General features: G+C 40.0%; 1 protein-coding gene across 1 annotated transcript; it reads right to left on the bottom strand.

Moving 5' to 3' along the window:
• Positions 1-137: 137 nt before the first annotated feature.
• On the bottom strand, positions 138-12,733 carry si:dkey-54n8.4 (coiled-coil domain-containing protein 92). The gene is made up of 4 exons (XM_017694891.2): positions 12,052-12,733; positions 11,245-11,389; positions 8,323-8,370; positions 138-4,416 (listed from the first exon to the last, which is right to left on the bottom strand). Exons 1-4 carry the CDS (start codon positions 12,061-12,063, stop codon positions 3,746-3,748), a joined length of 876 nt encoding a protein of 291 aa, XP_017550380.1. The 5' UTR covers positions 12,064-12,733; the 3' UTR covers positions 138-3,745.
• Between the last annotated feature and the right edge of the window lie 4,894 nt (positions 12,734-17,627).

Below are 17,627 nucleotides of genomic sequence, written 5' to 3'. Positions count from 1 at the left end.
TTGCACGTTTTAGATTAAATTAACAGTAGTTGTCACTCATCTCAGTTCTCTCAGTACTGTTTGCTATTGAATTGTCACTTGTTATTAACAGCCCAATGACACTGTGTCCAAATAAAGAGATCAATTCACAGACCGGCTTTCACAGACTTGTTGGGATAAGAACTCTTTAATCATGTGCCACAGAGGATACAGTGGATTATTGCAACATTTTGGTGCTTAACATCTCATGTCACTCAGAGATTGAGCAGATAACTTGTTTTAAGACTCTGCGAAGAAAATTTGGCTGTAAGCACAGATCAGCACTAACCTGCTGCTGCCATAACACAAAAGCTTTCCATATTGTGTAACAGTCAAATAGTTTTATGACTCTGAGGAGGGAAGACAGGCGATTCTAGATTTCTCACTCAGGACTTTTTTGTTTTTTTTTTGTTTTTTTTTTCTTTAAAAAAACTTTCGATTAAGAAAATCCTCAAACTATCAGTAAGAATCAGATCAAGACAACACAGCTGTGCTGAAGTTTTGTTTTTTGATAAATGTGGAAAAAGGAGTATATTGAAAAGCATGATTATGTTGCCACTTGAGGCAGTATTGCATATCTCTTACTACCACCCATGGAAGGCTAATCACAGTAGTAGCTAATACATTGTTAAATCAAAGGAAAAATAACAAAAACATTTTGGTTGATAATGTAAAACGTCCATAAAATAAACCTTATTCATAACAACATATGTTAATGATCAGTATTGTAATTAATATAACTCACAGTAAAGCACAAACTCGGCTTCTCTGCACTGTTCCAATACAAGCATTTGTTATAGACATACAGTGCAGGAACATTTACTAAACCTAAAACGCAGGCCCTGAAAAGAGCCACAATCACCAGACTGGGGTTTAGTGGTCTTTTAGCTCAACGCAAGCACCTTTTGTGCATTCAGAAAAAAGAGCAGTCCACAGCACCAACAGCTGATTTTCCACAGATTAAATTACACTGTGCAAGGAAATTCTCCATATTACTCGGTTTAATAGGTGTCTGCCCCAGGACAGCTGCCTCTGTGAACTGTTTTTGGAGAGGTTTTCACATGCTATCACCATCTAAGCTTCAAATCTTATTAGCCTGTCCTACGACATTATGGAACATTCTACATATTGCAAGGCTAGCACAAGCAGTATACTGTTAACATCCTATTTGATGTCATATCTGCATAACATCTTATAGGAGTATAAGTCACACAACAGAGCCATCAAGTGGTTGAGAAAGGAACGCTATTAGGACACGACAACCAATTTAAAGTCATGAGATTAGGTTTAAAAACTGCTTTTCTCATGAATTACATACAACGCTGTTTTCTTTAAAAAAGACGGAGGCTGACTCTGGGTAGAGGTGCCTTCATGCCATCACTTTTAACCAGGCTACATCACCAAAGTAACTTGGGCTGCATGCCTACTTTGCTTATGTATGGCATTTAAAATGATAAACTGTTCTTGCATCAATCAGGGCTGAGCTTCTGACTGATTATGGGCAACTTTCTGACAATGACCCAACTCCTCTTGGGCCCAACTGGTATGAAAAGTTTGTGATTTTAAGAAAAGAAAATTCCAGTAGAAGTTAATATAGGCTAATACTATCAAGTTTAAGTCCATCTGGGCAACAATTAAACTAAATTAACACATTTTAGTTAACCTTTTTGTTTTACTGACTAATATTACTGCATAAATATAAAAAATAGTTGTCAACTGTAAGTTGTCAAGTATAATCATCAGTTATCTATTATCACATCTTAAACAAAAGAAAAGTACAGTCAGAAATGGGCTAAATATTGCAGTACAGGGGGCAGAGCTTCCTAGCTCAATCATGAATGATTTTGCTGTTTTCTGTTAATTAGTTCTTATTTTTCATCTCTCTATTGAAGGCGTAACATTTTATCCTCTTGCCAAAGTGTTCAAATGTACCAGTACATGCATCACTGTAACAAATGTGTGCCTCTATAAAGACTGGTACATCAGTATAAAGTAGAACTGGGCAATATGACAATATCTATCAGTATCGTGATAAATAACAATCCATATGTAATAATATGCTTTTCTGAGCATATTGGCATTAAATCCTTATTAAAGGTTTTCCTCCCATCAGAGGAGGAAATGTCACAAATACAAAATGATCCAGTAAATATCAGTGCTTTATCATAATGCTACAGGCAAATCTGTAGAACCATGATATTTGCCAATTGTTATATTGGTCAGGCCCTGACCGGTCACATCTATGAACAAAGGCAAAGACTCACACGTTCTGTAATTGCATACATCATAAAACAGCCCTGACAGTTTTACCTATTTCCATATTTGGCCTAATCTAAAATGCATACCTCACAGATCTTTGCTAGCGCATCTTCGCTGTACTGATTAAGCAACAGGTTATTATTTTTGAGCAAAGGGCCAAAAGTTGAGAATGAAATTACAGTGATCATATCTGCATGCACTGCAGTGTAGCACAGTTAATAAAAGTGTGTTGATGCGTGGAGATATGGAACAAAAATGACAACAAACAAGACTAACCGCTGCGCACAACAGCAAGAGTATGCAAGTAAGAAATAACCAAGTCAAACGGAAGTCTCAAAACCAAAAGACAAAGATACATTACCATATGGACAACTATGAGCTGCCCTATGGCTGTCCTTCCTAAGGCAAGGCAGAACCACACAACAGTGTTGTCCACTGGCCATTAATACCAATGCACTATATTTTGCGCAACAAGAACTAAAGCATAAATCTTATCATTCCATTATGTACAGGAATAATTCAGTGAGAACCCAAATTTACACATCTTTCCCCTCATCCTAAATATTGTTGATCAGCCAAGGTTTGTTTGGTGATCAAAGTTGGCTTCTTTATGTTTTTGCTGGAGCTAAAAGTTTAGAGGAATTCTAAAGATTTTTCAAAAAGTCTGCACAACTCAGTCCTTCAGAGTGGTTTGATGACAGATGTGCCAACTTGGTTTTCTTTACAATATAGATGATAAGAACCAGGGGAGATGATGTCTACTCTTTTAATGAAATAAAAAAAAGTTTTAAGTGAAAATCGTCCCTCAAAACTATCACAAAACAGTGTATTAGGCATTAGGCAGCATTTCCTAACTAAAAGCTCACAGTGAGGTAGCTTTTAGAGGCATTAAACACTTTTAAACTACACCTGGTTCCTGTCATCACCATTGTGAACAATTCTGAATGCAAGTTTCTTATGCAGACGTCTTGAACAATCTGAGGATTTTCTCTTCAATGTAGCCAAGTAATGGGTGCTCGTTTGCTATAAGCATCATTAGCATTAAACTTTGCTTAAATCATCAAATGCCTGACTGAAACTGAACCGCATTGTTACCAAATCTCAAACAGACTTGCATATGTGGTTTTTCATACTGCATGGCATTGTTTTTGCCCATTTTATGTGTATTAGTCCATATGAGATTTTTGTTTGTAGCTCCAGCGTAAAAATAAAGAAACAAACTTCAGACACCAAACGTTTCAGCTGCACAATTACATTTGAGTCAAGGGAAAATTGTGCATTAACTTTTTCACTGACCTGTTCCTTTAACACGTTAGGTGCAAGTCCAGTGGAATGAAATCACATGGCAAATATAGAAAAACATGTCTACCACTGTTACAAACAGAGAGGTTTTTTCAGTTCACAGAGGTAAACAGCACTGAAAGAAGCAGGCAGTTTATGCAGGTGTTAAAGCAGCAGGATGGCAGAGTCAGTCCGCCTTGCTCTCAGCGGCAGCTGCTGTAGCTACAGTGGCCGTGGTAACCACCCTGCTTGCTGAGTCTCCCTGATCTGGTTCATCCGACTGCTCTCCGCCGACTGCCCCCTGCGCGTGTAGAGGTCTCGGCCGAGAGGCTAACCTTCGTGAACGGAGGAAGAGCGCAGGGTCCGGCATGGCTGTGGGCTCCTCTGGGCCCGTCACCCTCTCTCGAGGCACACACTCTCTGGCCCGTTCAGCCCGGAGTTGCGAGGACGGTCTAGAACCGCTGCGGCGCTTGGGTTTGACACTTGGGATTTGCTGTGGCTGGCTGTGTGTTGAAGGTTTTTCTGCAATTGAAGCTGGAAGCTTCTCCAAAGCGGCTTGCTTCCTTCTCTGCTGCTGAAGCTTCTGCCTGGCTGCGTGCAGCTGAAAGGACAGGTAGGCAGCGGCCTCAGTCTGTTTCTGCAGCTCAGTGTTCAGCGCTGTGCTCCTGTGGCTGCGGCGCTTCAGCTCCTCCAGAAAACGGCGCTCTTTCTCCTTGAGGCTGGCCCGCAGCGCACCCACCAGTGCCCCCTTGTGGGTCAGCTCTGTCCTGAGCACGCACTGCGATTGCTGCTGCTCCTGCAGCCTGCCCTCCACGTCCCGGCAGCGTGCCTCCAGCTGCTCCTCTTCCTCTTGCACCTCTGATGTGCACACGCATCACAGATACACACAAAAGTGTCAGAAATCATAACGTGACATATTTCACAGTGAACCATGATGTTCTTGAGGGTCCTTACATAGCTAGTGACCCCAAAATAGTTGAATGTTTGTACCATACTTAAAAATGTATTATGTTCAATGTGTTAGGAAAAAAAATGTCAAACTGTGACATTTATTTTAAACAGATTACTCCAAGACAGTAATTTTCTTTTTGCCAAAGTATTGTTTCCCAATACGGCTGGTGTGTTTCAGATTGTCAATGTTTGAACAGTTTCTTTGCACATCAGGGTTGCATCCTAAACGCCTCTGTACACTTCCTGAGTGCTTAAACACAAGCTGTAAGGAAAACAGCCTGAGACTGACTTTTCCACCTCTCTGCTTTACAATAGCTTTAGTGCAGTCTGTTTAGAATTCGTGTGCAGGATTTCTCCACACGAAAAGTCTACCATTAGTTTAATGTGCCGCCAAAATTAAACAAATATAATTTTGTTAAACTCTTAAAAAGTGAAGAACTTAGTTAAAGTTTACCCATGGTTAAAGTGTCCAAAGGTTTTGGTACCACTTTAGGTGCTGAGAGGGAGAGAGAAAACATTATTGGCTAATAAGCTTGGGCAATAATGTAAATTTAGACAAAAGACTGCAGAATTGTCGCAATGCAAATTTAGTTACTAACTATCACATGTGAGTGTTACAGAGCCATACCTTACATATATCTTGCATTTTCCTGATGGTAATATATAATAATATATTAAGTACATTCTGCACATTTGGCATTTAATACTGTTAACATCCAGCGGTTCTTTATTTGTTAGGTTGAAAACCGAAACACTACCAAACTGACACATATGCACTTTTTTCTTGATATGAGTTTTTTGTGCATGTATCCCGAATGAAATGTGCCAGAATGAAAATATTTGTTGCTATCTTTCCAAATAGTCCTGAAAGTATGTATATGTGTAATTTTTATCTGGTGATATTCTGTTTATATGGCTTATAATTAAGTGCTGTATTTTGGCCCAAGGTTATATGCCAAGATTATTTTACTATTACGGGTTACTTTTTTAAAAACATGAATCACAAGACATTGTAGTGGCACACAAAAGTCATTACATTTTTCCCTTTAAATGATATGGTGAATCACCCTGAATGTGACCAAAGATAAACACTGACCATGTAAAAAAATGGTCCTTTCTGATTTCAGGTTGACTTTAAGACATACTTAAGCCATTAGCCTGTATCTGTGAAAATACAAATCCACACCAGATCCATCAGTGAGTACTTTTAGCAGGCTTCTCGCCCAAGGAAGCTTAAAATAGCACAGATGTCATAAGATTGAGTCTGTTAACTGAAAAAGCTCTAACTATATGAACAATCCCTTCTGATTTAAATTAGGCACTAGACTCCAAAAGCATATTCCCATCTAATCTGATTGATGAGGTTTGGAGGGAAAGTCTGACAAAAAACAGTGGGCATGAGTGGGAATGGGCAAGGATTAGAGAATTATTGAGCAAATCCTTAACAACCAATCTCAGCTCTGGCCAGACCTCTGGCAGGGTGAGCCATCTGTTCAGGGCTATCAGACACCACAAAAAAACACCTTTGGCTACGATAGTTACAGTCTGATCCACTGATATACTGAAGCTAGAGTGGGTACAGTATGGGAAATAGGCATTACTGCCTGATTTTCATTCAGATTTTTATGAAAAGACCAGGGCTCAGAAACAAAATCAAAATCAACAAATCCAAGTAGAACCAATATTTAATCTTTTCGGTTCTTCCATTCCAACCCCAATGTAACGTTCCTAAACTGTTTAAAACTAAATGAACAGTTGATACTATTCCTTTCAAATAGGCTATTTAAATAGTAGGCCCAATTAAATAGTAGGTTTGGAAAGCTATAAGAATTAGTAAATGGTAGCTCTATTAACTCTATAACCAGTCACAGAATTGTTCATTATGTGCTGTGAGCATCCAGACCAATTGCAGACTTACCAGATGGGTTTCAGTAGGTGCTCAGATAAATGAACATTTTCTTCAAAATGGTGCAGAAACTCTTTAACCACTTTGCTTTTGTTCTCTTTTAATAACATATTGCAATATGTTGCAATATCACTGCCATGTGGTATTCCGTCCAAGTGTATCACATATATTTATGACATGATCACGGATGAGTGCACCGATGTGACAGATGGCCAATTGTTCAAAAACACACCCAGGGACGTTATGCACCATCACATCAACAATGATGCAATATATCAGGTATAGAATGCACAGTAAATACATTGAAAACTAATTACACTCAGAGCATTGGGACATCTTCACCTCCACATGAGACCATCTGTGACTTATACTGCCTCCCTTTATATCCCTCTATTGCAAGTGCAGGAGCATCAAGGCCTCTACGGGTATTCCCTGCTCCTAATGCCCTCATTTACCCAGCAGGCCAGACTCAGATGAGCTCATGCAGTGAATATAGAAAATGCAGTGTTATCTGATCCTCCTCTGCTCCTCATCAATTCTGTAGCTTTTGCTCCAGACTCCTTCCATTCACATCCACCACCATTCTCCCTACTGAAGCCCAGGCTGCTCTTCTGTATTTTGCTCCAAAAAAAAACAATTGGTTAATTACCGCTTTGTTTAATTAGCTATTTAGCACTTGTTAACATTACGTCAAGACAAAACGTTATTCTGAATATTTTACCCCAAGGAAGTGCCCCATCTGCCTATAAATGTCCCTTTAGGCAGTATTGTGAAAAAAAAGCACTACATCCTACCCAAGACAAAATATTACTTGAAATCAGGCTTTCGATTTATTGTGCTGTTTTTTTTTATCTAGTTGATTACCTGCAGAAGCTACTGGACTGAGGCATTTAAGAGATCACAAATACAGTTAATTCTGTTTCATGTTGAACTAATTCATTGTTATACTTATGCCTGACACATATTATTCTTACAGTGAATCAGTTTCCACTGTATGGCGAATATGATGGCCTAATTTTGCAGTCATTTTTACTAATACTGCAGACATCCTCACCGTTTCCCTGACCAACATAATCTCAGCAAAAAACAAGCTGTAATTGGATATCCCCACTGGGACTGTACTGAAAACAAGAGCGTGGGGGGGGAGCAAGAGATCAATCTGCCAGAGGAGGAGAGGTGGAGGCTGAAGTGGAGAGATCAGAAGATGGATGACCTGATGAGAGCCTTGCAGTTCTGCCCTCATGTCTATTAAAATATCCTAAGAAAACAATACAGCCTCTACAACTCAAACATAATGTAGCAGTATAGAATCTGACAAAAAAAAAGAAAGAAAAAAGATCTATCACCCCCATTTTGTAAGACCTGCACTGGATACTTATATCTTTTAGGACAGTTTTTAAAGTTCTCTTACTAGGTTGTAGTACTTCTAGGTTGTAAATTTACTAGGTTGTAAATGACCTAGCACCTGCATATCTCACAAAATGTTTGTCTATTTATATTCCAACATGTGACCTTACATCTGAAAATACTGACCTTCTGCAAATGCCTTCCCTGTAATTCAGAAAATGTGGGAGGCCTCATTCTGTTATTATGCTTCAAAACTGTGGAACTCCATTCCACCTTTTATTAGACGGTCAAGCTCAGTGCACATTTTTAGTAAATGTTCTATCTCTTTAACTTAGCATTTAATTAAATTTGTACATATTTTCTGGTATTTATCTTTTTAAATTAATAATTGCCTTATATGATTTTTAGTTAATGCTTATAGTTTTTTTCTATTACTGTTGAGCTTTATCACCTGTTTGTAAAGCATTTGAGCCATTGGTATGAAAAGCACTCTATAAAAGTTGTTGGCAATAATAATGATAATAATAATAATACCTTGCCCACCTCTAGATATCACTCACCTGCTTCACTTTTGCCAGGAGGTTTCATGTTCAACTCGTGGGTGAGTTCTGTAAAAATACAACAGATTATTAGTTACAGGCAGTTCACATACAGCTTTATTTAACCTGCAGGTTAGGTTCTGTGTGACTGAATTTTACCCCCCATTTCTTTGCGTTGCTCCTGTATCACCATTCATATTCTGGAAATACAAAAGGGACTCTGATAGAATCAGGCCATTGTGGGAGTACATAAACTAGATTGCCAAAAGTATTCACTCACCCATCCAAATCATTGAATTCTGGTGTTCCAATCACTTCCATGGCCACAGGTGTATAAAACCAAGCCCCTAGGCCTGCAGACTGCTTCTACAGACATTTGTGAAACAATGGGTCGCTCTCAGGAGCTCAGTGAATTCCAGCGTGGTACCGTGACAGGATGCCACCTGTACAACAAGTCCAGTTATGAAATTTCCTCATTATGAAACCTTCCACAGTCAACTGTTAGTGGTATTATAACAAAGTGGAAGCGATTGGGAATGACAGCAACTCAGCCACAAAGTGGTAGGCCAGGGTAAAATGTCAGGGGTCAGCAGATGCTGAGGTGCATAGTGCGCGGAGGTCGCCAACTTTCTGCAGAGTCAGTCGCTACAGACTTCCAAACTTCATGTGTCCTTCAGATTAGCTCAAAAACAGGGCATACAGAGCTTCATGGAATGGGTTTCCATGGCCGAGCAGCTGCATCCAAGCCTTACATCACCAAGCGCAATGCAAAGTGGAATGCAGTGGTGTAAAGTGCTGCCACTGGACTCTAGAGCAGTGGAGACGTGTTCTCTGGAGTGAAGAATCATGCTTCTCTGTCAGGCAGTCATGGGCTGGAGGTTAGGGAACCAGCCCTGTGACCGGAAGGTTGCCAGTTCGAACCCCTCAGCTGACAGTCCATGAATTAAGTGCCCTTGAGCAAGACACCTAAACCCCAATTGCTACTCGGGTACCATGGACAGGGCTGCCCACTGCTCCGGACCGCACTGTGCCAAGTGTAAAGTTTGGTAGAGGGGGGATTATGGTGTGGGGTTGTTTTTCAGGAGTTGGGCTCGGCCCCTTAGTTACAGTGAAAGGAACTCTTAATGCTTCAGCAGACCAAGAGATTTTGGACAGTTTCATGCTCCCAACTTTGTGAGAACAGTTTGGGGATGGCCCCTTCCTGTTCCAACATGACTGTGCACCAGTGCACCAAGCAAGGTATATAGCAAGGTATAGCATAAAGACATGGATGAGCGAGTTTGGTGTGGAAGAACTTGACTGGCCTGCACAGAGTCCTGACCTCAACCCAATTGAACCCCTTTGAGATGAATTAGAGTTCAAAAAATTCCCATAAACACACTCCTAAACCTTGTGGAAAGCCTTCCCAGATGAGTTGAAGCCACTATAGCTGCAATGGGTGGGCTGACATCATATTAAACCCTATGGATTAAGAATGAGATGTCACTCAATATGAGTGAATACTTTTGGAAACACAATGTACCTCATTCAGCATAAGAGGGAGTGCTCAGTGGTCAGCTTGGTGATCTAACCCCTACAAGCAGCAGGGGCAAAGCCATGAATATTAAGCACATCTTCACTTTTTTCCCTTTCAGCTGGCTCAGCAAATCCTCAGACAGGCTCAGGTGAACTGGCCTCGTACTGTATTACTGGAGGCGAGAACCCAAGCCCTGCATTGCCAGGAAGCTATTGACCCGCAGCTCTCTCAGTGGAGACTGCACTATCCCACAGAGAGGCAGGGAGGCAGAAAGGAAGCCGTTTCTCCTCCTCATACTAGAGGATGAGTGGCATAGCCTGGCTACGACATGCACACACTAATGAGCCCTCCCTGGGCGTGGTAGCAGGGCCTGTGCTGGAGGCACATGTGCAGATTTCTGGACTGTTTTCATACAGTAGGAGCCTTGACAATAACGTATGTGACTCCTCCTACCGTACAAAGTATGATGTAGGACTAGAATCATAAGCAAAGATGCTTTTTCTTTGCTGATATTCATCCATATACAATCTTTATCACTGTATCTACCATCCAAAAACTGTCAAACTATAAAGTGTCAGTTGTTTTTTGGTGCATTTCCCTTTTCCAGAAAGCACGTGACTCTATGGTGTTTACAATTTGCTGTTTGATGTAACACAGAATTGATAACATAACATTGAAATTTCCATTACCATGCTAGCAGAATTGAGCAATATCTTAGCAGGAGTAAAGTAAACAAAAACTACCTATAATGCAATCCCTTACCATGCCATTTCCACTGAGACAGTCAATGACCGCAGCGGTCATTCACAAACAAAATCAATTCCTTTAAGATGAAGACTTGGGTAATGGTTCAAACCCTACACATCCTTGTCAATCTGGGTGATGTATTTCAGTGCATGCCATTTAAGAACTTGCATGGTTCAGCTGTTATGTCATCTGTTACTGCTATTATATGATAACTGTGACCTCTCAAAGACATCAAGTAACCATACAATCAAACGCAATTTACTGTGTATGCACAGTGTAGTATAAAGTTTGTTGCTTTCCATTTTTGCCAATTAATACTACATAGCAGCCCTGCAGGTTTATGTTCATGTTAGTCAATGTGAGTTCAATTCAGCGAAAAAAAAGAAAAAAATAGGAAGTAGCCAACTGGCAAAAATGTTTTTGGTTTACTCTACTATGGCATCATTTCAGCACCTCTGAATGTGCCTCTGTGAAATCAGCTGTCCAGCGTTTAATGGGTAAAAGCCTGTGTTTCAGCACTTCTCACTGTAGCTGTTCCATTCTGTTCCGTGGGCAACTGAGCAAGGGCAACTTCTGCTCCCTCAACGAAACACGTGGTGGGGCTTTTAGCAAGTGTGCACATTGTATGTGTTTCTAAGGCAGTGTGAACGGCTGCAGAGGTGGTATGCGATGAGACTCACCTGTGCAGCGTTTCTGCAGAGACAGGATCTCCAGGTGTAAGCCGTGCAGCAGAGTCAGCTGCTCCTGCCGCAGGAAAACGATGCTCCTCTCCACGCTCTCCACCTGCCGTGCCAGCGCACTCCTGTCCATCACCACCTGTGACCTCTTTACCAAAAATAAAAATGTTAAGGTCAACCTGGGCTCAAAATGGATCGTTTTTACCTTGTTAGTTCAGTCCCTGGTCATATGAAGCCAGATCCATCATACTATAACAACAGAGAAAATACTGACCTGCAAATATTATGCCATATTTTGCTGCTATTTCCATCTCACATCTTAGATATTTGTGAAGCTTGCTTATTTTTGATTGGCAGGACTGTGTTTTAACAACCATGTAATCAAAAGTTAGGCCTGAGAAAGTTTGAAAGGGGGTTATGATCTGATGCAGGAAAACCTTCAGCACTAATTTAAGCCCTGCCCAGCTTATTAGGCAAGAACGGGTATTAATACAGGAGTCCAGAATAAGAGGACTGATCTCAGATCAGACTCCTCTGTGTTTATTACAGTAATGGTCAGAATAACTGATTCTAGATCTGCACATCTGCTCCTGGGGTGGTGTGTGAATACAAAATCTGGATTTAGCTGAACACATTTTTCACTGTAGACTGTATATAAATGGGGCAAATTGTAACCATGTATGGACTCAAAAACAGGCTTTAGTTAGATGTGGCTTCTTTCCATGCCACATTTATAAGAGCCGTATCACCAATACGGGCAAATCAAAGCATCCTAAAGCGAGCCAGGGTGGCTGTTTTACTAACACTTACCGTGCTCTCCATTACTGCAGGCTAAAGACTACTGATATCCAAACGACACAAACAAAGCTTCAGCGAATCACGCAAGGAATGAACGGATGCGTTTCCAGAGAAGCGTTGCTGGGGTTTATCCTCCCTTCACGGCGCGGGTGAATCCTGCTCTCCCGCACTGACGGCATCCTTCGACGAGATGCGACGTTTCGATCGACATCCAGCCAAGCAGAAGAACGAAGACCTCAACATGACAAGCAAGGTTAAGCCGGGGGTCGAGGAGCGAATAGGAGAGGCGGATTCCGCGGCGTCCACCGTGCTCCCCTCTCCTACACGACTGGATGAAGATTAAAAGAATGGACCGTAATCGTGCAGTAGGCTGCCATTTTCCTGCACATCTCGTCTCCTCGCCGATATCAGGGCACGCGCAGTGTTTTCTGGGGGCGCAGAGAAGCGCCGTGACCGGAGCACGACAGCCGTGCACGCGCGAGAGGCTGCCCTGCTGGCATCCACACAGCAGTTAGGGCTTTTCTCCCCACCCGTATTCCGTCAAACCCCGCCTCCTGCGCTGGGATTGGTTGATATGGTCCCACCTTCTGCGCTGAGATTGGTTGATTTGGTCCCACCTTCTGCGCTGTGATTGGCTAGTATGGATCCAGTTCGTGTCTGTTTGTTAGTGATTGTAAGGATAGCTACGTTTTATATACGCAGCTCGAGATTCGCCAGAAAAATACCTTCACATACAACCTTTATACACACGGATCTGTATAATTATATATCTACATCAGTCAATTTACGCAATAAACAAAACATTTTGTTAATCCCTTGCTGTCAGTTTTCAATCCGAAAGGATTCACTCTTCTATTGTTTTTCTTGTCCTCGTCTTTTTTGCTGGGTTGATGTTCAGAAGGACATTGAGTCTGATATGTGGATGCTGAGCTTTAATGTATCCTACTGTTATCCTGTTATCGCGTGAATGGTTATCTGTAATAAAAGCTACACTGGCTACGGCTGTGACTGCCAGAGATGGGAGCAAACACCAACATTCCTTTAAGTGGATGGAAAGTAATACCCCAGAGTCTTCTAATAAGCATTATATGGGCTTTGCATTTCAGTGAAAACCAGTAAATGCAGGCATCAAAAATATATAGAAGATCTTACGGATGCGAGGAGTGGAAGAACAGGGTGGAAACGAAACATTTATTTGGTACAATCATTTTTTCAACATCAGACAGTTTAATGAAAACACAGATATAGCTGTTTACTGGACTGCTTCACTGCTGCATGAACCTCTCATTTTTTCTATTTTTTTAATATTATTAGTTTATTATAAACCAAATGACCCCCAAAAAAGAGAACAGAGTCTAACAAGCTTCAGTTCCTTTTCTGATAAATGCTGGATAAGACAATCCCCTGCAGCTTAATAAAGTTTTTAATGAATCTTACTTCCAGCTACTTGCTAGAGAACAGTTACAACTCGTTGGCCTTTTCCACTAACATTACAGATATTACATTCATTATTCATAGTTCATTCTAAAGACCTTGAGCAGATATATATACAATAAATGTTTATGGGAAACATACGGTCATATATAAATGTTTGAATACTCCCTGTCACTGTACGTGTTTTGTTGGTTTTCTCAGTGAGAATATGTTCACACATCCTCAACAGGGAACAAGCATAAATAGAGTTTAACATTTAGGGGAAAAACATAAAATATAAAATGTGCCGTAACTTTTGCACAGGCCACGTTTTATGCTTTACAATCCAATATGTTAAATCAGCAGTTCAACAGTAACTGTGCAATTAAAATGTGCAGAAGTGTGTTCTCTGTAGAGGATGTGTAATGTTTCGTCACCTAGAAAATCAACAAAACATCATTTGACCATGAGCGCCAAAACTTATGCATACACCTGTATAATCCAGATCTTCAAGAGTGATGCTTGAACAGGTTTTCCATTTGTATTTCTTCTCACAAATCAAAATAAACAGCTAAAAAACCAAGTGTTAATAATGTTTTATTTTCACATTTAACAATACAAACCAAAATATAGAAATTGGACTTTTACTCATTAAAAAATAAAAACAATAATTCATACAAACTGAATAATAAAATTATTATGTCATGTACAATTCAAACACAATCATATTAAATTTCAGACTTATGAAGAGGGAAACAGCACCACATTCAGCCTGGTCTTTTGTCGCTGGTGTGGTGCTGAATAGTGATATGCTATTTTAAAAATGTTACATTTTCTCATGGCTTTCTCTATGGCTTTGGAAACTGTGACAACGCACTATAGTGCTGAGTAAAATTTCATTCACAACATGACCACAGCACATTGTCACCACACAACACAGAATTGCACTTATAATCAATTTATAATCAAATGAAACATGAAGCCAACTTCTTATAACTAAATGAAAGTGAATAAAATGATCGTTCATTACCCACCAAAAGGATCTCAGCTCTCAACAACACAAGAATAGTGTTGAGAATATTCAAATTACAGGATTGTGCCCTCAAAAACGTCAGTGTCCAGAGGTTTTTTTTAATCATTATTATCTTTTGATACAAAACACATGCCATTCTAAAGTAAGATGCAGCACAGAAATCTCCTATAGCTACAGGGCACAGAACTACATCCAGTTTCAGAAAGTTCTTGTGCAACAATAACCCAACATAAACCAGCTCAACTACATCACAGCCTCATCTTGTGATGTGAAAGATGAATCTGAGATGAAGTTTTTGACTGTAGCAAACATTGTTAGCTTTAAACGTCATACTATTTTCATGTTCCTGAGAGAAAAGACGACGTGCAGAAATACATCACTACCCACACCATTGTGCTACTGCATCATCTGTGTATTACAATTTAGAAAAGGAATATTTCTGTCCCAGTCTAAGCCCAATGGAAGCCTATGGGAAGTCATTTTTGTGTTATATCTTACTTTATAAGCACATTTTCACACAATAAAGCATAAAACTGTGAAAACTAGAATAATGCTGGCAAAAACAAGTAGGATGTTTAGCATTGATTAACTACCAATTGCTTGAATCAGTACAGGAAAGCCTCTTTGTTAACCTGGGCATTTTAAGCAGCCAAAAAAGGTTTTTAAACAGTGTCGGAACAAAACCTCATATGTCCAAAATGGTAACTTTACAGGAGGAGGAAAAAACATACTATACTTGCAACGTAAGTCAATGGAACCAGATTTTTCCATGTCATTTTGGGTTGTTTATTTTGGTCCAATCATCATGAAATTTACATACAATGTAAAGAACAACAGGTATTTTCACATTATGCAAAAATGGACATACAAGTTTTTTGTTCTGACAGAAGCGATATGCACTTGTTTATTATCATTCACCACCCACAGCCTGGTAGTTCTAATGCAATTTCAAAAATAAAAAACACCTTTCATTATGATTACAGTGCTTTTGAGATGAACACGTGTGTGGCACATATTGGAAAGCTACATGTGGTTACAGTGTATGTGTCAACTTCCTCAGAACCCTGAGAGGGCCAGCATGATCTCTACTGACCAACTATCAATGTTCAAGCTACAAACTCAAACTGTACCCTGCCAAAATGGGGGGGAAGGGCACATGAAAAAGGCAAACAAAACTCCATGCTCAATGGCTTCTAGTTTATAATAAAATGGACCATTCATTATTGACCACCACAAAAAATAAATCACAATATTCCACTATTGTGCACTGTAATCAAAATTCTTACAAAGGGAATTTTATTTTTTTGCATCAAATGTTAATCCACAGCTTGTCAATCACGTTATTTGAGTAAAAATAAATTACAAATATACAAAATGTGCATACGAAACAAGATATAAAACTCCACTATAAAACGTTCACCACACATTAGGTAAGATCAGCACAGCTCAGCTCTAACAGCTGCTTCTGTAGTCTTGGCTAAGACTAGTATGAGGTCATTGTTATTAACCTGGCATGCACTGCCACCTACAGGCATAATGACAGTCAACAGTCTATCAGGCTGTGATGCAACTGTCAGACACCACTTTAAGTCACACTGTCAGTGCTGTGACGAAGAGACTGGTACACTCTGCTTTGTAACTATGTTAATAGCTCCAGCAGTAAGATTTAGATCCCTCATATACACTGTAATCCACGTTAGGTTATAAGCACTTTTCTGTAGCCTTTTTTAAAAACGCATCACAGTGTTTAGTCGAGACTTTTCCCTCGTTTGAAAACAAACTGGAGGAAAGCTTGACAGTGTCAAAAAAGATCAATGTTTAAGGCGTGAATGCCATATGATTCCTGAATGCCACATGATTCTTTTAGAAAACAAGTATTCTCTTTATTAACACTGATGTTTATTTGATTTTACAGTCAAGCTTTTCTTTATTTGTTCTCTAACTAAAGAACAGCTCAACTACAGTGCTACAGAAGAATGCTTAAAGTGGAATTCTACAGATTAATCAAACATTCAGCATTGTTTGATGAGAAACATGCCAAGAACAGTTCACAGTGGTAGTGATAGGAACCAGACGTCTGAAGAGTTTAATGTCACTAATACAAATACATTGCCTGAAGTTTTTGGCCTAAATCATCTTTTTATCCATTCCTGGTGGAGGGTTACACGCAGGGTGTTGTAAGACAGAATAGTACATATTTTTTTCTGATTTACCACTATTTAACCATAACATTTACAGCATTTGGCTGACACTCTTATCCAGAGCGACTTACAATTTGATTATTTTTACATAGGTAGGCCAAGGTGGTGTTAGGAGTCTTGCCCAAGGACTCTTATTGATAGGTAGGATGTTTGCCCAGGTGGGGATTGAACCCCAGTCTACAGTGTAGAAGGCAGAGGTGTTAACCACTACACTATCCCAACCACCATTATCAACATTCCAAACCAATTTCAACATTTTAAACTCAGAGGACGCTCAGAAGGTTCACTTTTTGGACATCAAATAAAACAACTATAGTCCCACGCAACTACTGGTTCCTATAACCGCCACTGTAAAGGAACGAAAGTCAGAAAGTTTCTTTAGAATGGAGCATTCCAATCAAACCACTCTGAATGAGCTTTCTTTATATCTCAATAACTGACACATGCACAAAAAAAAAAAATCAATCAAATTCCTCTTTAAAACCAAAACATTTGTATTTGGAGGATACTGAGGTGTTTTGCAGTGCATCAGTGAAGGCTGATACCCCTGCAGGTGGCAGTTATTTTCAAAGAAGGGCTTGCGGTCTTGTCTAAACAGCCAAGCTTAACCAAACCCTTTCCTTGACCAGATGCAGTACTGGACACTGGGTTGTTTCTATCAACACACATTCGGCTGCTCTTTCCATCTGAACAGCATTATTTTAGATTTGTGCTGATTTACACAGGTTACAGCTTTCAGTCAAACAGCTGGCATCCTGTGACATCCTGTCAGAATTGCCGGTCGGTGGCTGAACATTCACACAGAGTTAGGAGACTAGCTGACTGACTGCTACACATTTATGAGGTAGCAGGTGTAGGTGTTAAAAAGGCTTGACAAGAGGCCTTCCTTTAGCTCTTAGTAATTCAATATAAACAAAACAAAAACATCTCCACAAGACAAA

This window comes from Pygocentrus nattereri, chromosome 17, assembly GCF_015220715.1.
Source record: "Pygocentrus nattereri isolate fPygNat1 chromosome 17, fPygNat1.pri, whole genome shotgun sequence".
In the NCBI taxonomy this organism is placed as follows: Eukaryota; Metazoa; Chordata; class Actinopteri; order Characiformes; family Serrasalmidae; genus Pygocentrus; species Pygocentrus nattereri.
This window is presented reverse-complemented; position numbering and strand designations above follow the sequence as displayed.